General features: G+C 38.5%; 1 protein-coding gene across 3 annotated transcripts in view; it reads right to left on the bottom strand.

Moving 5' to 3' along the window:
• The window catches only part of SCN2A (sodium voltage-gated channel alpha subunit 2), a 127114-nt gene that overhangs the window by 86899 nt on the left and 14541 nt on the right, over positions 1–25674 (bottom strand). For 2 of the 3 annotated variants that reach the window (XM_036320463.1, XM_036320465.1), the window contains exons 1-3: positions 11981–12075; positions 10052–10366; positions 8290–8408 (exon numbers count right to left, since the gene is read on the bottom strand). In XM_036320463.1, the coding sequence (XP_036176356.1) occupies positions 8290–8408; positions 10052–10318 (386 nt within the window). In that variant the 5' untranslated portion in view covers positions 10319–10366; positions 11981–12075. Of the gene's footprint in view, positions 1–8289; positions 8409–10051; positions 10367–11980; positions 12076–25674 lie in introns of those variants that run through there. The other variant, XM_036320464.1, reaches the window with a different exon arrangement.

Genomic DNA, 25674 nt, shown 5'->3' on the forward strand with positions numbered 1-25674 from the left:
TTATGTACTTGAACAAAATATCAACATGATTTTAATTGTGGTAAAATAGAACAGTGAGTAGCCAATATTTCACTAAATTATAAAGGAAGTTTCTTTGCATCTACAACTGGCTTTAGTCAAAGCAATGATTGATTTCTTGTTTTTATTATTAGCAATATATTATTGCACATGTTTAATTCTCAGCTTGTCCAAAGGCACCCACATGGAAACAACCATAAGTGAATGATGTGGATCTGCCACGTGAGGGCACTACAAACCAGGCAACACACAAAAACACCATTTCAAAGAAGACACATAGTTTTCCTTTATTGCTGAAAACAAACAAAAAATAAGGTAAAATTAAGGATGATTTGCTGTTAGTGTATAAAATTCTCCTTGGCAGATTAGCACCATTCTGAATACTTGGTTCCCAACCTCAAGGGTCCTCAATATAGTCCTGAATTTCTCCACTTAGCTCCCTTTCTTACTCTCTGCAAAGACAATTTCAAATATTCTCTACTCTACTCAGATTTCCAACCTTCTTCTTTTTTCCCTCCCACCTGAAGCTGATAACTTTATTTCCTACTTCACTGAGAGAAGAGATAATATCAGTCTGCCATATCTCTACTCCTACCCCCAAATGGACAAACCTTCTGTAGTAGGACCTATCATTTCTCCTTCCTGTTTCAATGGGGGAAGTTTTCAATTCCTCCATGCATACCCTGGACACCTTCTACTTTTCCAGAATACTTCATAAATCTCTTTCTTATATTACAATCTTCCACTCTATTGGACTCTTTCTATCAACAGAAACTTGCTTATGACTCTCCTGTCTTGGGGAGAAAGAAGTGAGAATTCTTTTCTATAACCCACAATTCTCTTTAACTACTTTTAGTCCTAACTCTTTTCTCCATTCATAGCCAAACGCCTCAAAAGAGCTGCTGATCTTTTCCTCAGTCTACTAGCTTTTCTTTCTGAAGAAAACACACTCTTCATGTTTTGTCACTAAGAATAAAAGGATAATTTTGAGTTATTTGACTTGCTCCCTCAGCAGTATTTGATAAGGATGATTCTTTCCCCTTTCATTATGCCCTTTTCCCTTTGCTTCACGAGGTCCCAATCCCCTGTGCCTCATGAGCAACAATTTCCTTGTATCTTTTTAAAGGTTGTAATTCCTTTTTGAAAAGAAGGATGCTTATAAGGCCCAGCATTATGTCTCTGTGGTTGAGCATCAACTTATGAACTGGGAGTCACGATTCAATTCCCGGTCAGGGCACATGCCCAGGTTGCAGGCCCAGTCCTCAGTAGGGGATGTACAGGAGGCAGCCAATCAATGATTCTCACTCATCATTGATCTCTCTCTCTCTCTCTCTCTCTCTCTCTCTCTTTCTCTCTCTCTCCCCCTTCCTCTCTGAAATCAATAGAAATAGTTTTAAAAAAGAAAAGAAGGACATAGGATATCTCAGCCAGTTCCTCTTCTCCTGCTATATTCATCCTAATAGAGTTCATCAACAAACATAGCTTCAAGTACCATTTATGTACACACTGATCTTAAATATTTCTCTCCAGGTTAGAGCTCTCTTCTGAACTCCACATATCCGATTGTCCATATGGTATATGTACTCATGTATCTCATTGATACTTCAAAAACATTTAAAAGATGGCCAAGAGACATGAAAAAATGCTCAAAGTTACTAATCATCTGAGAGATGTAAATCAAAACGACAGTAAGGTACCACCTCACACCTGTCAGAATGGCTATCATCAACAAATCAACAAACAACAAGTGCTGGCAAGGACATGGAGAAAAAGGAACCCTCATGCACTGCTGGTATGAATGCAGACCGGTGCAGCCACTGTGGAAAACAGTATGGAGTTTCCTCAAAAACTTAACCCAGTAATCCCACTTCTAGGAATATATCCCAAGAATTCAGAAACACTAATCAGAAAGAATATATGCACTCCTATGTTCATAGCAGCACAATTTATAATAGCTAAGATTTGGAAACAGCCTAAGTGCCCATCAGCAGATGTGTGCATTAAAAAACTGTGGTACATCTACACAATAGAATACTACACTGCTGTCAAAAAGAAAGAATTCTTACCATTTGCAACAGCATGGATGGGCCTGGAGAGCATTATGCCAATAAGCTAAGTGAAATAAGCCAGTCAGAAAAAGATAAGTACCACATGATCTCACTCACTTGTGGAATATAATGAACAACATAAACTGATGAATAAAAATAGATACAGAGACATAAAAGCATTGAACAGACCATCAAACCTTAGAGGGAAGGCAGGGGAGGGTGGGAGGAGAGGTAAGAGATCAACCAAAAGACGTATATGCATGTATAGAAGCATAATAGATGGACACAGACAATAGAGGGTGATGGCCAGTGCAGGGAGGTGGGAGCAAGCTGGGAGAGGTCAATGGGGGAAGAAGGAGACATATGCAATACTTCCATATATAAAAGAAGTCTATTCTGCATATTGTGCCAAAATGACCTTTGTAAATGTAATTCAATATAATTTCAAGAGCTGTCCACTATTTTTAGGATCCTGATCAAATGTCTTAAATCATCTAGATTTTAGAAGGTCTTAACTCCTGTCTATTTCTCTAGTTTTGTATTATTTACTCCTCATTGCACTCTCCCTTGTACCTTTGATTATAATTGTTTCAGATCATCTAGTAAAATATGCTCTTTCTCAAGTAAGTCTTTGCAAATGCCATCCCTTCCCCCCTTCTTCAGTACTTGCAAACACTTTCTACTTCACTCTAGCTAACTCATACTTCTTCTTTAGTATTCAGATTAAAAGTTATTTCTAGTAGAAAGTTATTCACAATAGCACCTGACCTTTTAGATATACCAGTAATCTATTCCAGTAGCATCTTATAGTATTCCTCCAATGACTAATTTTAAGGTTGATTATTTCTACTAGAATGCATAATTAATGAGGGCAGGGACAAAGTCTGTATGGATCACCATTATATCATTGTCATTTCACACAGTATCAGTTGACTATTAAAGAAAATCAATTTTATAACTCATTTATGACTAAATAAATATTTTTCTTTTTTAATGATTTAGTTATTGATATGGGGCAAAAGTGCATATGAAATTTGTCTCCACATATATTGAGCACACAAGTTTCTATACTTTTTTTTGAAAGGGAGGACATAAAAACATAAGGTGGATATTAATAGCCTCATGAAATTTATGTCATAATGGTTATGACCCTTAAAACATTTACTCTTTATAATGGTAGAATTATCTCTATATATAAAAGCCTAAGCGACCATTATGACCATTATGACCAGATGACCGGATAGCTGTCCTGTAGCTATGATGTGCACTGACCACCAGGGGGCAGACACTCAACACAGAAGCTGCCCCCTGGTGGTCAGTGCACTCCCATGGCCAGCTAACCTCCTGCAGCCAGCCAACCTCCCTTGGTCCAGATCAGCCCTATCACCCGCCAGGCCAAGAGACCCCACCCATGCATGAGTTCGTGCACCACGCCTCTAGTTATAATGAAGTAATACATATACTTCACTATTAATAAACAATAGAAAAAAATGGTTATTATCCAGTAAGTCAAAATTAATAAAGCATTATGCTCAAACACTTTTTTCCACATTGCATGACTATCATTTGAAAAATAAAAAAGACACTTAAGTTAAAGATCCTGAGAGACATTTAACAAGGAAAGCAAATAAATAATTTGCTTTTAAAACAAATTAAGCAATAACTAGAGTCAGGTTTTTATGCTTTTGATTTAATATGTATCTCTAAATAGAGAGCTTCAAAATCTGTTATCTTTGTCATGACTTTTAATACCATCCATATACTGATATCTCTCAAAGTTATATCTCCAGCCCAATCCTTTCTGGAACTCTACACTACTCCAATGAACATCTAATAGGCATCTCAAAAATAAAAAATAAAATACATAATGTTCAAATCAGAGCTCTGGATTTTACTCACCATTATTGATTCACTGGAAGTTATCCCAAGCTCAGTCAACAGAAACTACATTTTTCTTTCTTGACCCGACTAAACACTTGGACTCATCCTTAGCTCTACTCATTTCCTCATATTCTACATCCAATTGCTCAGCAAAACTTGACAGCTCTTCTGCAAAATACATCTCTCTGATAACATTTTGCCATCCTCATTGTTTCTACCATAGTCCACGCCATGATCGTCCCTTTACTTCATTATGGCAGTAGGCCCCCAATCTATCTTTTTGCTTCTACACTTTCCCCCATGCATCATATACTCTGTGAAGCAGACGGGGCAATCTTTGTAAAATGAGAGTCAGATCATGACATTCTTCTGTTGAAAACCCTTCAGTCATCTCTTCCCATATCTTAAAAGTAAACTGGTGTCCTCACCATGAACTATAGCTTCAGCCCCTGATCTCCATTCTCACTGACCTATCTCCTTCTACTCCCTGCCTTTCTGACTCTTCTGCAGTAACACTGGGCTCCTTGCTGATTCTTGAACACCCCAGTTTCACCTTCACCTTCATAATTTGTCCTTGTATTTGCTATTCCCCTTACATTCACATTTCTCTTAAATCCCCATGTCTCACTTCTTCACTTCCTTTGAATCTTTGTTGAAAAAGATTTGAAATGAGTGCTTCCCTGACCATATCATCTCGCCACTCTTATTTTTATACTGCTTTATTTTTTAATAGCACTTATCACTAGATGATATGATTTATTTTTATTATCTTTCTCCTCTCAAATACACACATAAACATCAATGTAACTACATGAGAACTGGACTTTGTTTTGTTCAATGTTGCATCCCAATGCCTAGAAGAACATCTGCCACATAGTAGATACTCAATAACTATTGGCAAATCAACATTTAAATGAGTAATGAATATAAAATAAAAAGTGCATATTAAGTTAAAACTGACATGAAACACATTTAAAACTCTGGCAATTTAAGGACTATGGATTATTTTTGTTTACTATCTAAAATAATGTAACCATATTTTATTTAACTACTAAAGCAAGATACCAGGCACAGCAAAAGCATTTTCAGTTTTCAAAATATACCCTGCCAAAAATACAGTAAGTATAACTTATTCTGCCAAAATCAAGAAACAGAGCCAATTTGATATTAATCTGCTTCTAATGAAGATAACAGTTCTTTATGAAGCAAGCTGGCATTTTTATTGTTAGTAGAAGTATCAGTCTAGATTTAAAATACAAATTTCTTTATTTTGAATGGTCATTTCCTGGTTTATAAATTAATGATAATGAATACACAATAATCTCTTAACCCATTGTGACAATCCTTAAGCATTTTTAACTTACAGCAAAGGGCACTGAGCCTGAAGTCAGAAAACCAAGATTTGAGCCTAGGGTTTGCATTGCGAAACATAAAAGACAAAACTATTAGGAAACACTCTTGGAAACTGTATAGAATTGTATATACTAAAGTGTACCAGGATCTCTTATCAAGTGCACCATTATCACCAAAAGACTAAAAAATTTATCTATCTTAGACTATTATCCAACTGCTTTTTCTTTTATTATATCTCTATTCCAGCATGAGGTAATTTGAAATATAATATTTTAATATAGGCAATTAGAGATTTTTAAAAATCTACATTTTCTATATGGGAAGAAAACTGTGGCTATCAGCCAATTTTTAAGCTTCTAGGAGAGTCAGCCTTTTGGCAAATCTTAATAGATCTACCTGGTAGCTTTCACATTTCAACTTGCATGACTGCAGGCCATCTAACAACTTTGCCCCTTAGGGTTTTTTTTGTTTGTTTTGTTTTGTGTTTTTTTTTGTTTTGTTTTTTTTTGGAAGCAAGTGCAAACCCACAAATTCAAGCTGTACCTTGATTCCTAGGGCGCAATCACCATAAACTATGTCCTCAATGGCCTGATTCTCTGGTCAGAGGTTCTGAAACTGCCCTCCTCCTCTACCACTTGGAATTTCCCTTTCTGGAGGGTCAGAAATTAAAATTCATGGGTTCCCTAACCTTCTAGGATTTTTTTTGAGTGGAAATTATTGCTTTCATGACATTCTCAAAAATCTCCATGTAAATTTTTAAAAAACAAAAAGCTTCCTTTTTCTTTAATATTGGGCTTTTTTAATTCCATCTCATCATTCAGATTCAGAACAAAATAGATTTTCCTAACCTATTTAAACCTTCCATTTTGTTACTTGTTTTGCATCTGATTCTCTAACCTGTAATTCATTGGTTACTTATTTATTCAACACATACTCTACAGTTTCTACTCTGAATAAATCTCTAGTGTAAATCTGCATTTTCACATAATTACATGTAGAGATAATGTTGATATCAAGGGTATATAATTCTTTGAGAAACTAGAGGCCCATTGCACAAAATTTGTGCACTTGAGGGGAGGGTGGAGAATCCCTCAGCCAGGCCTGCGCCTTCTCACAGTCCAGTAGCCCTTGGGGGGCCCTTAGTGCTGCCATGGAGGCAGGAGAAGCTCCTGTCCCTGCCGCTGTGCTCGCCAGCTGTGAGCCCGGCTTCTGGTGCACTGACCACCAGGGGGCAGCTCCTGCGTTGAGCGTTTGCCTCTTGGTGGTCAGGAGACGTCAAAGTGACCAGTCATTTTGCTGTTAGGTCAATTTGAATATTAGCCTTTTATTATATAGGATATAATAAATAATTTATAAAAAGTTGTATTCAGTGCACAGATTATAAATACTTGAAACATAATAATAGAGCATAATTTATAATTCAGGAGACCCAAATCTAAATCTAAACTTTATTACTCATTCCTAATGCTAAGTCAAAGACTTTTTTTTGCTCCTTGTACACCTGGGTTATCTTACTTGAAAAAAAATAAGGAAACACACTGCTTTACATAATTCCAAAGAAATGATTAAATCTTAAAATATAAAAACATCAAATTAAAATATGCTGATGCCTATACAAAACTTTGAGGGAGAGAGAGGGGAATGAACTAGAGATTGAAGGAGACTGACTTCCAAAAGGCCATGCTTCTGAAGAAATCATTTACCCCAATGCTGAGCAAATCTGGGGACATGATTGACAGCCTCTCCACCAAGCACTGAAACAGATTCCCTGGTACTAAGCTTATCCCATCTCCTGACTTCTGCACTTGATTTACTTCAAATATTATTTAGGCCTGCTAGGGGCAGTGAGCTTTTCTACTGCAAGTTTTACAGCCAGGTCCTGGGCTGGCCATGCCATGGAACCCCAGGCAAGGCTCTTCTAAAGAAGATGCAACATGAAACGTTGTCCTGGCTGAGGCTTTGCTTAAATTTCAGTTTCCCCTTCAGGAACCTTACCTCTGGCTCCTGATTCATGTCAGTCCTCATCCCAATGCTTCCATGTTTTTTCTCTAACTGCCCCTGCGTGGCATTGCCCAGTCCTCCAAACCTTTGCTTCCAAGGCTGGCTGTCAGGCAGACCCCTAGCCCCACCCTGGAATAAAGCTCATCATTCACAACTACTCTATGTGACTTCCAGGAGTAAATCAAATGACCATTTCTCACCAAAGTGTCATCATCCCATTTCTAGGAAGTAGTAGCTGCTTCAATAAGGGGAACAAAGAATAAAATGAGAATGTAAATGGTAGACAGGCATTAATCCTTTGGAGAGAGACAGTATCTCAGGATCTGTGACTTGAATAGAACATAAGAACAAGTGACCGAAAGAAAAGAAAGAAACAAAGGAAGGAAGGAAAAAAGGAAAGGAAAATAGAAAATCACTGGGAATACTGTTGGGAATTGAATTTGAAGAAATATTGAAAGGCTAATATGTACACAGTCACAATTTTAAGCACTTACCAACCCAAAGCTTTCAAATGTTAAAAAACAGAAAATAATAAAATTTAGACCAAAAAAAAAAAAGAAATAAAATTGTGTGACTAAGATTAGGTCTATATTTTCCAAAAGTAGAAGCAGTAAACAAAATTAGCTCATGAAGTTGACCCATTACATAACATTGTAAAATTTGAAGAGGAAGACATGTAATAGGAGAATTTGGCAATATAGTCAAAATTCATAAAGAATTGTTTAATGCAGCAAGCAGTTCAGGGGGGAGCAGAGGAGGAAAGAAGGAAGTAGTATGTCAGGGAGAGGAGAGACACTTAGAAGATAAGAAAAACTGTTTCACTTACCTATGATCCTATTTTGTAATATGCTAACTGTTAAGTAAGAGGAAAGAAAACGCATATAACATTGCCAACCAACCACATATATTTTTTAAAAAATAACATCCCAGCTCAATAATTCGGTCAAAAAGCAAAGTCACATCAAGTGACTATTTGAAAAAAGGATATGAATGTACCAAAATCTTAATAGCTAGTTTTCTAATGGGATTGAAGGGAGTTAAAATGTACAGGGCAGAGGTGGCACTGAACCGAGAGATCGCTTTCCCTTTATTCAATACTATGAATGTCTGAAAAAGAAAAGGCACAACATACAAAGCAGGATTTAGAATACGCATCCAGGACATTTGAAGAGAAAGGGGAGACCATTCTTTAGACACATAGCCTTATAATATAATGTAGCAACATACCAATTACCAACATATGACATCACGATAGATGCTTTTTTTCTGTGAGCACTGTAAATCCTCATAAATCAGTACATGACATGAAGATTTAAAGAAAATAAAAAAAAAAAATTATAGTCAATGCCATAGAAAGTCTAAGCATCTTTATCAAGTTTTGATACCAGTATTTTAAACTGTAATTATAATTCATGAAACACATAAAAGGAAGCTGTGATTACTTCTTCGTTTAAAAAAAAATAAATTCAAAAGAACTTCAGGGTTTTCCAAGTGTATTTTTGGATAACATTCTTTTTTGGGCACTTGGAAAGGGCAAAGTCTATGGCATGAAGGTGTAAACCTGCTGAAAAGCCAAGTACCTTATATAGAGCTTAATATCATAAAGAGGCATTTAGACACTACTCCTGGAAATGTAGGGTGAGGCAAAAGTAGGTTTACAGCTGTGAGTACACCAAACACAAAGTTTATTCTTGTATTATCATTTATTAGTTACTAGTGGCCCGGCGCACGAAATTCGTGCACGGGGGAGGGGGTGTTCCTCAGCCCAGCCTGCACCCTCTCCAATCTGGAACCCCTCGAAGGATGTCCTACTGCCGGTTTACAGGGATCGGGCCTAAAACAGCAGTCAGATATCCCTCTCATAATTTGGGACTGCAGGCTCCTAACCACTCACCTGCCTGCCTGCCTGCCTGATTGCCCCTAACCGCTCTACCGGCCAGCCTGCTCGCCCCCAACTGCCCCCCACCGCTGGCCTGCTTGACCCCAAATGCCCCCTGTCAGCCTGATCACCTCCAACTGCACCCCCTGCTGGCCTGCTTGCCCCCACTTTCCCTCCCCACTGGCCTGCTCACCCCCAACTGCCCCCCTGCTGGCCTGCTCATTCCAAACTGCCCCCCCCCCCGCTGTCCTGATCACCTCCAACTGACCCCCACTGATGGCCTGCTTGCCCCCCTACTGGCCCCCCTGCTGGTCTGCTTACCCCCAACGGCCCTGCCCCCTTCCAGCCTGATCACCAACAACTGCCCTCCCCTCTTGGCCTCTAACCGCTTCTACCTCGGCCCCGCCACCATGGCTTTGTCCAGAAGAACATCCAGAAGGTCTCCTGGAAGGTCTCCCAGTCTAATTAGCATATTACCCTTTTATTAGTATAGATTGTATTTTTTTTTTCTATATGAGCACCCATGAACCCACTTTTGCCCCATCTGTATAAAACACGCATATGAAACAATGACTCTTTTTCACTTTCTGCTTCACCACACTGTAGGGTGACAGCCTTTGCCCTTCCTCAGTTCCCACTCTGCAGAATGCTTCTTTAATTCTCTGCCTGCTCTGAGAATGTAGGTTCCAATGAGTGCTTCCAAGACACTTCTAGGATAATAAGGTCATTCCATGGGCAGGCCCACCCAGCATCCTACTTCTACCTGACCCAGAGAGGAAGAGACCCAGTGCTCTTTACCAGACATCCCTGGGGAGAGCCCAGAACCAATTAGGAAGTAGGGGAAGTCAAGGGCACTTGATCAAGAACTCACTTTCTTATTGATGTAGTACGGGTCCAGGTCCTCCAGGGGCTCTGACACCATCTCAGGAGGGATGTCCCCATAAATAAATGGAAGGGATTTTCCTGCTTCCAAGTCACTATTTGGCTTTGGGCCATTTTCATCATCCTCATCCTTGCGCTCTTGCTTGGGTCTCTTCGCTTTCTCTTCTGCGATGCGTTGTTCAATAGCAGCAAGGGATTCCCTGGTAAAGAAGCGGAAGCTGTCAGGTCCTGGCGGTACCAGCACTGACTGTGCCATCTTTTCATCCTGCTTTAGTCACTGTTTAGCTCCTTGCAGAAGAAAGTGCTATGGAAACAAAAGACACACACACAGAGAGAGAGAAAGCAATAGCCATTAGGGGAAAAGGTGACTGGCAATTACATGATATTGACACGAAATATATAAACCAAGCTAGATGTAACAATATTTTACTAAGGCAGCTGTATTTGGCACCCAGGGAATTCTCTGCATGTATTCACTTGCTCGCCTGGAGATCTATCTTACATATTCAGTAGATGTCTATGAGGTAATCTTCTCTCCCTCTTCCAAAATGTTTTAAGTAGAAATATTCAATTCAGAACTCAGAAATGGAGGATACTGGTTTGTGCTTGCTGTTTCACTTGTGTGAATAATTTGGCAGCCATCTTTTAAAAAAAAATCATTTCTGAAAAAATATCAGAGATCCAAAACAAGAGATGAATCATCACCCAAAACTGTAGAACCTGGGCTGCTCTGGGGATCTTGCACGTATCTCTTTATTTTTTTTTCTATGCTCCTTTTGGCCTACTTTTCCACCCCTAAGAGCTTCTTCAAAATCCACGCACCTGGTGAAAAGCTCTGGGGATCCCGAAATGCCAGGCGGTGGGAACATAGGTGGATGCTGCTTGAAAGCAAGGGAGCAGGAAGGAGCAGGGGATGCCCAGTTGCGTTTGGAACTGCTCAGAAGCTGCACAGGAAGGGATCCAGCTCCTGCCAAACTGGGCAGGAAGTCACCCGCGTCAGAGGTCTGGAGCTAGGACCCCCGGCTTAGCAACCTGCTGTTAGCTGGTGTCATTGCTTCCTAAGTGAACAAATTTGCAGTGCCTTAGAAAATACTCTGGAGAAAGCCCATTTTCTCAAATAGTGCCCATTTCATAAAAGGTACAGAGCAGCTTTGGACTTGAAAAACAACAGTAAGTTGAAGATAGTTTATCCTTTAAGCAAACTCCTATTCGGCTGGTCTTCGCAATACCATAAATGAAGTTTTACTGTATTCTAATCACATTTGGCTGGATTAACATATATAACCCAACAGAGCACACCAATCACACCGAATGTGACCTCTCAATCAGTGGCAGGAGTGTCTATGCTTTTTAAAATAATACAACCAAAATCTTGACACCGGGATGTCATCTGTATTCAATAATTTACCTATTTTCCCCTCTTTTAAAAAATGTCAATCCATTTTAACCCCACTGTACAGGAATGAGAATTGCCAGTTATTATGAAGTGCATTTTCTAAGAGTACAATTCCTTAATATCTGGGTAATTTCTGTAGCATGCACCAGACAAAACAGGGACATTAAAAATAACATAAGCTACGGTACCGTCTCCACATTTGTTTTCGAAGTAGACTAGGTAGGACCTTTCAGCCCCCAGCCAGCAGACTGCCTTCAGTATCACAGTGCCTCCAAACAGCCCTCATCTTCCTCACCCAGCCCCAGAGACCCTTTTGCCTGGAGACAGGCATGGCAGTCCCTCCCCGGAGTGTGCAAGCAGAGAACTGCCATGCCTGGATGTTCTAATAAAAGAGACATGCTAACACATGCAGTCAGCAGGTTCAAAATGAAAGTGGTCCTCTGCTGATTCCCCCAAGGATTCTACTGTAAAGATACAGAAGCATCACAGAGAACAAGCATAATAAGAATATTAAAACATTACCCCTGCAGAATCTTTTATACTCAGATTTTGGGATTGATAAACTGGCATCAAGAAGACTGCAGATAAAATTCCATCATGCTTTTTTTCATTTTTTTTTTTTTTTTTTAATTCTCCTTCAAAGACCACACCTAACTTCCTGTAAAAGGATTGTGGTAACTGAAGTAAGAACAGGCATTTCCTGTGCAGGGGACTACAAAATGGCATTCTTGTAACTACCACTAGAGGGCGGGGCAACTGTGGAGAGAAACTCCTCAGGGTGTACATAGACATATGTTTGAAGCAGCTCAAAGCTTTCAGTAATGGAAGTCTGATCTTCAATTATTAATTTTGTTAACTAATAATGCTTCTGTTTGTGCTTTTATTTGCCAAGCCAGAAATCATTTAATCAATACAAATAATTCAAATTAAAAGTAAAATGAAAGTAAATAACTTAGGGATAAAAATAAAAACTCATAAAACAGCAATTATATTAATGAAGGTCTGATATACAGTGCAATTTAACACTAGGCTCAGCCCCAGAGTATCTGAAATCCAATAAAATGCTTTGCTAATTCAACAAAGAGGTTGCCTTTGTGTTATACGAGTTAGCTTTCTCTAGAAATAAAATAAACCTGATGAGACACCAATTTTATTTTATCTCTGATTTAAATGACTGAAACACAATCAGAAGAAAACTGAACAGCCAGTGGGATCCTAAATGCCAGTCTTTCAACTAATAGCAGAGCTAAGATTTGAAGGCTTACTATGTGCCAGTCACTGACTGGGCTAAGACATCTGCATGTGCTATTTCATTTCATGCTCCCCACAACCCTGACAGATAAACACTTTCATGTCCTTTATTTAAAAACTGAAGAAAACAAGCACACTGAGGTTAGGAAAAAGTCACCTAAGATCACACAAGCAGAATTCAAACTCGAAATCTGACACCAAAAAATCTGTGAACTTAATTCAGTCTTAAAAACAAACACCTACACATGCAAAAAAGCCTAAAATAAAATAAGAATAAAAGTGACACCAATTATAATCAGAAAAAGTTATAATTATTAAATTGGTATATTTTGCCTATTTTCTAGCTTAACTATTTTCATTTAAAAATACATTTATCAGAAACAAGCAAAGAGAAGATATAGCCCTAAAGAATTTTTAGTCACTATACCAAGTCTGTTTTGGTTATAAGAGACAAAAGAATGACTCAAATTGGCTTAAAAGAAAGGGAACATGGAATAGAAAGAAGGAAGGAGAAAAGGAAGGAAGGAGAGAAGGAAGGAAGGAAGGGAGGGAGGGAGGGAGGGAGGGAGGAAGGAAGGAAGGAAGGAAGGAAGGAAGGAAGGAAGGAAGGAAGGAAGGAAGGAAGGAAGGAAGGAAGGAAGGAAAGGGAAGGAAAGAAAGGAGAGAGGGAGAGAGGGAGGGAGGGAGGGAGGGAAGGAGGGAGGGAGGGAGGGAGGGAGGGAGGGAGGGAGGGAGAGAAGGAGAGACGGAGGAAGGGAGGGAGGAGAGAGGGAGGGAGGGAAGGAGGAAGGGAAGAAGGGAGTTCATTGGTTCAAGTTTTATTGTCTACAACTATCTTTAGGCTTGGGATGATTTTGGAGCTCAACTAATGTTACCTGCACCTAGTCATGCTGTATCCTTTAGCTCTGGCTTCTATGGTGACAGCTTTTCCAGAGATTTGTTCCTTATTGTAGTAAGATGCTATAGCGGCCCCAGCCTCCCAACTTCCCAGACTTAAATCCAAGAGGAACAAAGACCCAGAAAAACTCATGGTGTATCTCACTGACTCCAGTTGGGTCACATGCCCATTCCTGCAGTCATCATTCCATCCAGGGCAAAGCCAAGCTTTGTGCTTTGGTGGCTTTCCCTAAGCCAAATGCCCTGCCCTTGGAAATAGGAGGAAACCTCACTTGAAACCTATGAACAGTCAGGTGATGATGGTATAGAAACATTTGTCAAAAGCAGAGTTGGGGTACTATAACTAGAATAAGGGGGCATTGCTGCTGATTAACAAAAACAAATGAGTGAACTCCAGTCACATATCTGTCATATTTCTAGTGCTCCAATACTTAGAGAGTAACATTGTAACATCAGTATGTGTATATATATATTCAAGTAAGATACAACATGAGTTTTTCTGGGTCTTTGTTCCTCTTGGATTTAAGTCTGGGAAGTTGGGAGGCTGGAGCTGCTACAGCATCTTACTACAATAAGGAACAAATCTCTCTCTATATATATATATTCTGTATATACTTTCTTTCTAGACCTACTATTTTCATTAATATTCCATGTTTAGGACTTAGACACCAGGCAAGATATTTAAGAAAATTTAAAATATTTTTATTGATTTCAGCAGGAGGAAGGGAGAGGGAACGAGAGATAGAAACATCCATAAGAGGGAGACATTGATCAGCTGTCTTCTGCATGTCCCCTCTTGAGGAATCAAGCCTGAAACCTAGGCATGTGCCCTGACTGGGAATCGATCTGGCGGCCTCCTGTGCATGGGACGACGCTCAACCAAATGAGCCACACTGGCCAGGCCCGGTGTGGCAAAATATTTAGAAGATTCCTTCCCCAAAGGAAGCTGTCTTACTGTAATCAAATATTTCACAAATCTCTATGGTAAGCATTAGCCTCATTTATCATATAAATATGGGAATATTCCGGTGTCTCTTTTCAGACAGCTCAACAATAAGCTAACTTATACAAAATATTCTATTTCAAAAAATAAATGAAGGAGTTCAAAATTTATAGTGATTTGTCAGACATATTTTTGGGGAGGCGATTAGCCATAATAATAACGCATAGTGCTAACTTTTTTGTCTGGCACTATTTTGAGAACTATAAAATGATTTCTTTTAACAACTTGATGAATTAGATACTGTGGTCATCTCCATTTGAAACATGTGAAAACCGAGGCACCAAAAAGTTAAATAATTTACAAAAAGCATAAGGTCACAGCTGGAAGTACTAGAGTCAGAATTAAAACCCAGGCTCTTTGGCTATAGAATCCATGTTCCTAACCACTACGCAGTGCTTCTCAAGCCTTTTTCCAAGTCATCCACTTTCAGAAACACACCAAGAGAATATATTTGTTGTAGGATATATTATCTCTTTCTCTCCCATTGATCCTAGCCAGTTAATGTGCCTTAGGATATTTAAAAGGGTGAACTTGTTATCAAAATACACAAGACCTAAGATGAGCAACACCATCTCAAAAAGACTTTGATGAAATATAGATTTGAAGTAAGAATCATAGTTTCTTGTTTCTGATACCCCAGGATACAGTTTTCAGAAGTCACGCATGTCCGTTTTTTCTTTCATTCGGTCTGACACCGGTAACACCATAATGGCATTTTATTATGAGAATGCTAAGTGACACATTTCCATGGTTTTTAAACTTCATTCAGTTATACCACTTTTCAGACAGAAGATTTTGTATTACAACTTTTAAGGCCAGATACTATAATTGGAAAACCCATAAATAATGGAAACACAAACAATATTATTTTAAGTAGCCAGAAAGGAAAACATATTAAGAATTAGATTACTAAATTCTGCTGACATTTCTGTTTCCCTTTCCATGCCTTCTTTCTTTTAGTTTTCTCACTTATACAAGAGGAAAATTAATTTTCTAACTTAAATTATAAAAGAAAAAATAAGTTATGTTAATACATATAATGACATCTACAAAAATAGTAGTTAAATTATACAAAAAATAAGGCAATACAAAGCAAAGATATGTAGTAATAAATAGTATACGATTCTTTGAACAGAGATCCACATTTATAATAATAAGTACTCTAAAATTAAATTCATACTAAGAAAATTATTGGTTCATTAAGTCTCACAGATAAGGAAGTAGTTATAGTCGTATTCTATAATTAGTGACTGTGGATAAGTGCTCAAAAAACTTACAGGCTTTTGTTCCTGAGTTAGGAGAGCTGAGAAATACTAGGAAATGTCTTTTTCTGAAATTGATATTTTAATCCTATTTTACAATTGTAGTGTTTAATTCTCTTCAGTACCTTAAGGAAATGCCGAAAAGAAAAACTAAGAAAAGATTTGCTAAATGTTAGCAGCAGGTTTATTTTCTGGGTTTTCTAGTTTCCTTAATCCATAGGTTTGAGTCTATTTTCTCATGAACTTTCTGATTTTCACTTACTTTGTTTTTCTTTTTATATCCTTCACTCTTAAACTTTGATCCAATAGCTCCTTTCTGTAACTAACAATTTCCATAAGAGGGAAAAAGTTCTGAACAACCAGACTTGGATGTTTTTCCACTCTAGATTAGGAACAGCGCAAAATAGGAAAAAAAAGAAAAAAAAAAAAGGCATAGGCTCACTATGTGCTATTTAGATAAACCGTCATTTCTCTTTAAGTGTCAGCTATAGTTACAATTTAAAAGCCTTACTTTAAGTATTTTACATTCATAGAATATTTGTTGAGCAATATTCTTCATACAAGTGTAGGTGTTTCTTTAAATTATTATGTTTTAAACACATTTTGTTTTTCTTTAATAGAAATACACACCAATGTTATCAGGCTAACCCCTGAAAAATTATTCAATGTACTGATAATCACTTTACAATCAACTTTCCTAGGAAAAAAATTACATATAATGAAATAGACCTATACTTTATAAAGCATTTTTATTTTATTGCAGGTAAACTAGTAACATGTTTCTACATCCTTCCTTAAACTTCAGATGCATTAAATGCATGTCAGTAGACATCCATGAACTACTTCAACCCTCCCAAAACGACTAATCAGCTGGAAAGCTGCCTTTAATCTGATATTTTATATTTTATATTTTATAGTTATTAGTTTGTTTTTGATGGCTAGATTATACTAGAATCCCAGAATTCCACTTCTGCATCTTAACAGTCCAGTAAGAAAGATTTTTTAAGTTGTGATTATCCCCAAGAGAAGGAGACATTCCCATTTGTTCCAAATGCCTAGATATTTCCAGCTACTTTCTTCATTCCTCTCTTTCATTAGGACTCTATCTACAACTTTCCCCCGTGGCCCTCACCCTCGTCTATAGGAGTTTGTTTGTTGCCAATAAACTCCTCAGTGGGCTAGCAGATCTGCATGTCTGGGAATCTTCCTCAGGAGAAAACCAGCAGAGTTGAGAGCAGAAGGGCTTTGGAATAAAAAACGATGCTCAAAAAATAGCAACATCCCAAAGTGCCCTGGGTACAAACCTGGGTACAAAATGTGTGTGTGTGTGTGTGTGTGTGTGTGTGTGTGTGTGTGTGTGTGTCTCAGAGAGAGAGGGAGAGAGAGAGAGAGAGAACTAGAGATGAGAGAATGAGAACATAAGAAACCACAAATTTGTTTCTTCATGTCTTGTTAACATGGCCTAAATTCTGGTACTCTACTCGGTTCTTGATATTAGTTATCTCATTTAATTCTTGTAACATGTTGTGGAGGAAGTCGTGTTTTCACTTTTCTAATGTGATGCTGATCCTGGTTTAATCATGACCACACAGAGCCAGCATTTAAACTCACATGTAGCTGATTTCAAATTCTAAATACATTTGATTATACCATTTTTCCTTGGAGGTGAGAAATGTGCCATTGATACAGAAGTTGAAAAGAGTAATGTGAAATACGTCTGATTTTTTAATTAACTGGATCCCTGGCTATACCTAAGGTATTTATAGACTACCATGGGTTTATTGCTGGTCACCTATTAATAACTTAGTTTCTCCTTATACGCTTGCTATTGCGGGGTTAGCTTACTTCTGCTAGGATCAGTCTTCAACTCTCTTTGCACCTCAGTTTTCTCATCACTAGAAATTTAGGCTCATTTTGAGTTTTATGAAATACATTTATAAGAAAAAGGTAAGCACAAAAATTAAGACATAGTACTTGTTTAATAAATGTTGGTTACTTTTCATTTTTTAGAGATACCTTAGTAGTTTGTCATTTCTACCTTGTATTATTTACACGGAACCTATTTCCCCTATCATCTCATCTTGCTCATCTTTCTTTATGGCTTCCACAATATCCAGTATCCGTGGTAGTTTTAGATAATGCTTTCTTTGGGGGTTGTCACTTCGTAGGGAGCTAATTTAAAGGGTTTTTTGTTGTTGTTGTTGTTTTGTTTTATTTTGAGAGAGAAACATCAATCAGCTCTGCCTCCTCCTGCACATACCAACCTGGGACCGAACCCACAACCTAGGTATGTGCCCTGACCGGACTCAAACCCACCACCTTTCTGTGTATGGGATGACACTCCAACCCACTGAGCCACACCAGCTAGGGTGCAGTTTTTTGTTTGTTTTTTAACCAAGAAGTGTTGGCATTCAGTTTCTAGCTACATGTGATTTATGCAAACATCATTCATTTCAAGGGGCTTTTATTGACTATTATTTGGTAGACACTATGCTTCTGAAGAAAAAGGCTCCAATTTTGGAGCCAGATGAAACTAGTTTGCATCCTGACCCTGCTAATTTCTAGCTGTACTTCTCTGCCAAAGGACTTGGATTATAGTAATGATTAAAGAAGATAAATAAAATATCCAGGACACATAGCAAATGCTACTTACCTATGCCCTTCAACTCTTCAGCACTGTACTAAGCAAAATGAATAAGACCAAATGCAAAGCCAGAAGTCTGATCTTTCAAAATTTACAGTGCAATTTATCATTTAACCAAACAAATTTCAAGTGCTAAGCGATCGCCAGCAATTTTCAGATGCTTAGAATACAGTAACTAAGCAAACAGACAAAAGTTGGCAAAACTTTGCCCTCGTGAAGCTTATATTCTGTGTCCTAGTGATACAGCCTTCATCCGAGTAAGTTAAATATAGAATACAGCAGGTGCTGCTGCTATAGAAAAGGATAATGCTGGAAAACAAGGAAAAATATCAGGGGAGGAGGTTGAGGAGAGCGGCATGTTGTAAATTTATAAAGGGTGTTTAGGGAAAGGCTCGTTGAGGAAGTGGCCTGTAAGCAAAAGCCCTCGAAGGACCCACAGGAAGCCAGCCAAGTCATGAGCCTTCCTGGATGGCGGGGCTCCAGGCAGAGCAAATGCATGAAAACAGTTACAGAAAGATACCCACATTTGGAAAGGTCTGTAGAAAGGTGAATAGCATTGACAGAATGAAAATGACCACACAAGGCAATCACATCAACAGGAAGCAGAGAGAGCAGGCAACAGGCACAGTGAGTACCACAGCAGATGCTGCTGTCCTCAGTTAGGCCCGCCATCTGGTTTCCCAGCAGCTTCTCCGGTGATACCTGTGACATAAATGCCAAGATCGGAGCCCAAGCCAGACCTGAGAAGCAACAATTGGACCAGAAATAAAGGAAAGCTCACTGCCCCCTAGATGCCTGCGCTCAGAAGGGGTGTGTAGAAAGCAGAATAGCAGGCCTGGATGCTCAGGAAAGTATCCACCTGGATGGCTTCCTGCAGGGGGACCCAGAACAGTCCACAGAAATGGTGAGCTCAGCAGCCAGTCTTAGCAGCTAGCAGCAGCTCTGCATCAGAGAAGCAGACAAAGCAAAATGTTGCCTCTCTAAATGCCTACAAATGTTTGTTGAAATTTTAAAAGATTAAAAAGGGGATATTTTTCTTGTCCCAAGATGCAGTCATAAAAAGACACAATAGCACCAATTATGAAACAGGTATTTCTACAAAACTTTTTGTTTGTTTTCATCTGTAAAAAAAGTGTTGGTTTTCAAGTATGAAAAATGCACTTGTCTATGTAGCATGTTGGCAGCTATTCTCACTAGCACATTTCCTTATTTTTAACCACTCCTAACACATTTTGGAGAGACCAGATTGGCCACTCTTGTTCCTCAGTTCCCCTAATCTCTTCCCCCTTCGGCTTTTCCTTTCTTTGTCTTCTTCTCCTCCACCTGCTCCTCTTCTTCCTCCTTCTCCTCTTCCTCCTCCTTGTCCTCCTCCTTCTTTTCGCCTCTCTCTTTAGGATAAAGATAATTCCTATCCTGGTCAAATCCTAAGTTTGCTGTTGAGATAAACTCATATTATTGGAAGTAAAATATTTTTGGAACTGCAATACATTGTAGGCAAATTTATTTTATTTATTTTCTTAATATTATTAAAGTATCAATTTTGCCTGCAGAAATGAATGAAAAGAGGGGATTTTAAATGAAAAGAAATGATGTATATTCTAAAGTTTCCCTATATAACTCAATGTTTGTCAATTATAAAAGTATGGCTAGAGCTTTTAAGATGGTTAAATTTTGAACAGCTCTCTATCATGTACATAAATGCAAAGCCCACATATGTCAAATCCTGTGATTTTCACCCTACCATATCGTTGCACCAATTTCATATGAAAACTAAAACAGGAAAAGAGCAGGTTTGAGAATGGAGAAAGGCAAAAGGCTCAGAAAAACATACTCCCTTCCCCCCAGTGAACTGATCATGTGCTTCTACATATTCATTTCCAGACTCATATTCGTGAATGACATTTCCCATTTATTTTCTCAGTCCCACACAAACAAAATATATTGAATCATTAAAAGCAAGGACTGATCTATAAAACAGTTTCGTCACTTGGAAATTATCAAAGGGAAAGATATGACTCACACAGCTTTTGAAAAGTTCAAATCATGATTACAAATTGCAAACAATTTTTTTTTGGGGGGGGGGTGAGAAAGAAAGAGAGAAAGAGAAGAGAGAGATTGGTTTGAGTTTTATTTAAAAATAAATTCTTCCAGCCCTGACCGGTTTGGCTCAGTGGATAAAGCATTGGCCTGCGGACTCAAGGGTCCCAGGTTTGATCCGATCAAGGGCATGTATCTTGGTTGCGGGCATATCCCCAGTAGAGGGTGTGCAGGAGGCAGCTGATTGATGTTTCTCTCTCATCAATGTTTCTAACTCTCTATCCCTCTCCCTTCCTCTCTAAAAAAACAATAAAATATATTTAAAAAAAAATATTCTTCCAAATAAAAGAATTTGTAAATTGGAAGATATGCATTAGATTTAGAATTAATCCCCTACTTTTCTTTATGGCACTGAGCAAAGTTTTCCCTTATATTGGCACAACAACCAATGCTAATTAAAATAATAGGTTTCGTGTTTGAAAGAGGGGGCCTCCCAAGAGATCATTTACACAGACTACTTATATTTCTTAAGAATTGAACTAAAATCAGAGACAGATGCCTTTGTCCAGGTCTCAGAACAGAGGTTTCAGAATTTTTCCTTGGTTATCTATTCCGTTCTTTAATCACCATCTCACTTATTCTTTAGTTATAACCTCTATCAGTATTAAGAGTATCCAGACTATTTCCGCTAGTGCTTCATTGAGTGGAATAGGAAACATCATACACACCCCTGGGGTTTATTATGGGGAAATTGTTAAAACATTTATCATTCTGTTTATTGCCATTGAAAGGATGTTTACTTATTGGTTCAACCAAGATTCATGATTTACAATTGTAGGAGAATAAAAACATTGGCTGATGGTGGGCATGATCCCTATAATTCTCAGCCTTCAGTCTGCTCTTCTGCCTATCTACTTTTCAGTTCTTCTAAAAAGAATAAAATATGAATTTGATTAAGTAGTTCCTGAGACAATACAATGGTTAAAAGGCATGAACACACAGATTGTTTTAAGATGTTGTATTCTAATTGTCATTCCTCATAGAACACTTTTAAATATTCCTTATGACTTCTTCTTTGATCCATGGATCAATAATTTAGAAATGTGTTGCTTAATTCCCAATCCCCAAATGGGCTTTTTCTAGATAAGTTTATTGTTATTGGTTTCTAATTTCATTCCACTGTAGTCTAATACTATAAAATGAATTGAGACTTATTTATGGCCTAGCAGATAGTCTTTGGTGAATGTTCCATGCGCACTTAAAAAGAACATATAATCTGTAGTTGGTTATAATATTCTATAAATATTGATCAGGTCCTCATGTTAGATCATTGATAATATTATTCAATTTATCTATATCCTTACTAATTTTTTTCTACTTGTTCCATTGTCTATTGAGAGAAAATTGTTAAAATCTCTAACAATAATTGTGCATTTGTCTATTTTTCACTTTAGTCCTGTAAATTTTTTCTTCTCTTTTGGAATTCAATGATTTTATCATACAAATTTAAGATTGTTATATCTTGTTACAAATTGGCTCTTTTACCACATGAAATGATTGTTGTTGTTTTTTTTAAAATCTGTATTAGTATTCCTTGTCTTGAAGTGTACTTTATTCACTATCAATATAACCCTACTAGTTTTCTTACAGTGTACACGCTATATCTTTTGCTATTCTTTTACTTTCAATCTTTCTGTATTATTAGACTTAAAATGTGTCTCTGGAAAAAAGTGTATCATTGGAGCTTGTTTTTTATCCAGTTGGTAACAAATGCAAAAATAATAAAAATATAAACCTACAAAAATACCTATGCATGAATATTCATAGCAGCTTATCTATACACTAGAGGCCTGGTGCACAGATTCATGCACCAGTGGGGTCCCTCGGCCTGGCCTGCACCCTCTTGCAATCCAGGAACCCTTGGGGGATGTTGGATAGTTGGTTTTGTCTCGATCCCCACAGTCCCGATCCAGACAGGAGGGAGGCTGACCCACACATGCCCTATCCAGACTGGAGGGAGCCCTATCCTGTGCATTGAGTGTCTGTCCCCTGGTGGTCAGTGCACATCATAGCGACTGGTTGACCAGTCATTTGGTTGTTCAGTCACTTAGGCTTGCACTGACCATCAGGGAGCAGACACTCAACGCAGGAGCTGTCCCCGGTGGTCAGTGCGCTCCCACAATGGGAACACCGCTCAGCTGACTGACCCGTCCCTATGGCCCACCAGCCTGGCAGCAGCCACTCACTCCCTCAGTAGTCTTGCAAATCCAATCTCCGGAGAATGGTCCAGGCACCAACAGACCAGTGCCACCAGCACAATCCCGACAACACCATCTGCCTCCTGAAAGTCAGCTTCCGGCACTTTTCCTCCCTAGATGCTCCACAAGGAAGAAATGATATAAAAGTGGCTGCTGCCAGAAGCCGGTCCATCCTTACTGCTTGACACAGTCGCTGCAGGGAAGAAACATCTGCACAGCATATGTTTCAAGGGACCTGGCGTATATGGCATACTGTTCTTAATATGTTTGCTCCCCTTCTTAGCGCTATGTGTTTTAACCAAGGTCACCTCTCCAAGAAAGGTTGTTTCCCCAGGTGGGGATTTTTCCCTGGAGTTAGGGATTAACAGGACTAAGGAAGGGAATAAATCAGTAAAACCCCTTAACTAAGTGCCTGGCTGGTAGTTAATCACTTTAAGTATGAACAATCAAGCTTAGGCTACATAATCTTTACTTAGGATAATCTCCTTCAGTTACTTCCTTGTAGCTTAACAGAACAATAGAGTAGCGAACTTGGAATGGAGATAACAAACACCCTAACCTTTGGAATAGAATGGATAGGATTAAAATCAACTGGTATAAATACAGATGTAACAGGAGAATAAGAACAGAACCTGGCTGGAGAACCTGGCTGGAGAACCTGGCTAGGCTGCTGATCAACTGAACGCTGTCTCTGTGTCATTTCTTCTTTGCCGACCCCATCACACCTTTGGGAACCCCTGGACCTGCTGGGGTTGGACCCCAACAGGTTGCCAGGTGACTCCTGACAACCTGTGAAAACATCAGTGGGACAGATCTGGATTCAAGCCGGCAAGGTGTCCCACCACCTGCCCTGAGGGCCAGTTGTGTCCCAGCCCCCTCCCACCCCCTCTGGACGGGTGCCAAATGCAGGGCTCATGGCTGGCATGCATCGCTGCAGCAGGTGCAGTGGAGCTGGGATGAGCAGAAGTGGAGGCAGAAGCAACAGGTGGCATTGAACTGTGAGTTTCAGCCAATCCCACAGGCCATCCCAGGGACCCCACCCATGCACGAATTCCTGCATGGGGCCTCTAGTTTTTCATATTAGCAAAAATCAAGAAACACTTCAAATGTCCATCAATAGGTGAATAAAAAATAAATTAAGTATTTTTATCCAACAGAGAATTATTCAACATGTTTGTCAAAATTCAAACTAATGCATTATTTTATTTTATGCAAATTATACTTCTATTAAAGAAAATGGTATGAGCCCAAGCTCTACTGTCTTTCTTCAACATCCTGTTTTCTAATAAGTCTGTGGACTACACCAAGCCAGACCTATTTAAGCTGGGAAAGCCAACCATCTTTGTTTTCTCTCTTGCTGACCTTCTTTCAGTAAGAGTTTCTGTCAGATATCTTCAATTTATTATCTCCAAGTGGCCAGGATAAGAATACAAGCTTCTTTCCCACTTTATTAGGAGGTAAAACCCCAATTATGCCTCTAAGATAATTGGTTCTTTTTGTTTTTTGATCCTAATACCATTAATATCACTGTAATAAAGTTTAAAAAAATAATTAAAAATGTAGGGAGTCAAAATGAACACATGGAAACTGAATAACAGTAACAGCAGAAGAGAACAGACCAACACAAGACAACTAACAATGCAGTGTTTGATTTGTGATAACACGACAAGCTTGAATAGATTTCTAAAAAGTTTTCAAATGTTTTTATATACACTATTTTACCTAAGGAGGTAGAGCAGGGAGGTGTGAATAACTTAATCTGATAGATGAAGAAACTAAGTTTTTAGCCAGCCTATGTCAGTGTCCGCAGCAAATAAACAACAGATGCAAGACTGCAACTTATGCATTTCGATCCCCCCAGGTCTCCCAAAAGGATTTATTCTATATCCCTTGCTATTCATAAAAGCTTAAAGACATTGACGGCTGAAGTGAGAAACAAAGGATTCTTGGATGAGGTGGAACTCACACTGGGCTTTAAAGGTTTGGCTGAAAGGGAAGGACATTCCACTTGGAGGGGAAATCATGAGCGAAGGCCCAGCCCCAAGCATGTCTGGCTGTGACCTACAAGAGAGAACAGGTAGGTTGGGACAATAGCAAATGAAAAGACCAGTTGGACTGGAGGGAAGGTTTTGGGGTAGATCAAGTTTCAGATCTAATCAGAGAAGGATGATAGAAGCCAGATGGAGAAGGTGTCAAATTTAACGCCAAAGGTCAGTGATTACTTACTGAAGCTTTTAAGAAAAAAAAAAGTAAAATAACAAAAAAAAGTGTATATTACAAAATATCTTAAATGTTATGGAACATTAATATGAAAATACTAATACATATATAAGACTATAATTTTAGTACAGTAGTGAAAATGGATAAGCAACAAGTGGCTTAATAAATTAAGTGCACAACTGTTGTTTAAGAAATTCACTGTTGGGGGGCGGAGTGGATAAAGAACTAAAGCACACGTTTTTCAATATAAGAAAGGGCCATGCTGGCTGGAAGGCGGAACAAAACCAGTTAATGAAGAATCAAAAATAAAAGCTATGGAGAGAGTACTTCCTAAGGCAATTTTTCTCTTGGAATATGAGAATACAATGGGGTCAAGAACAAGAAAGAATCATTAAACTTTGAAATCAAGAGGAATAATATTAAGTATGTGAAAAAGTCAGCATCGGTGGATAAAAATACAGTTAGATTAGGTTGATAACAAAGAAGATAAAATTAGCCTGGTCACCTCAGTTTTTTGAGTATATTCCTGTTCCAGGTATTGCTTTAAAAAAGATAAGAGAAAACAGTTGGGATTAGAAAATTCAGGAAAAAATAATAAAGCCATTTGAATTATCACTGGTAAGAAATGGAGTTTGCTGGTTGTT

Source organism: Myotis myotis, unplaced genomic scaffold (genome assembly GCF_014108235.1).
Source record: "Myotis myotis isolate mMyoMyo1 unplaced genomic scaffold, mMyoMyo1.p scaffold_m19_p_8, whole genome shotgun sequence".
NCBI classification, from domain to species: domain Eukaryota; kingdom Metazoa; phylum Chordata; class Mammalia; order Chiroptera; family Vespertilionidae; genus Myotis; species Myotis myotis.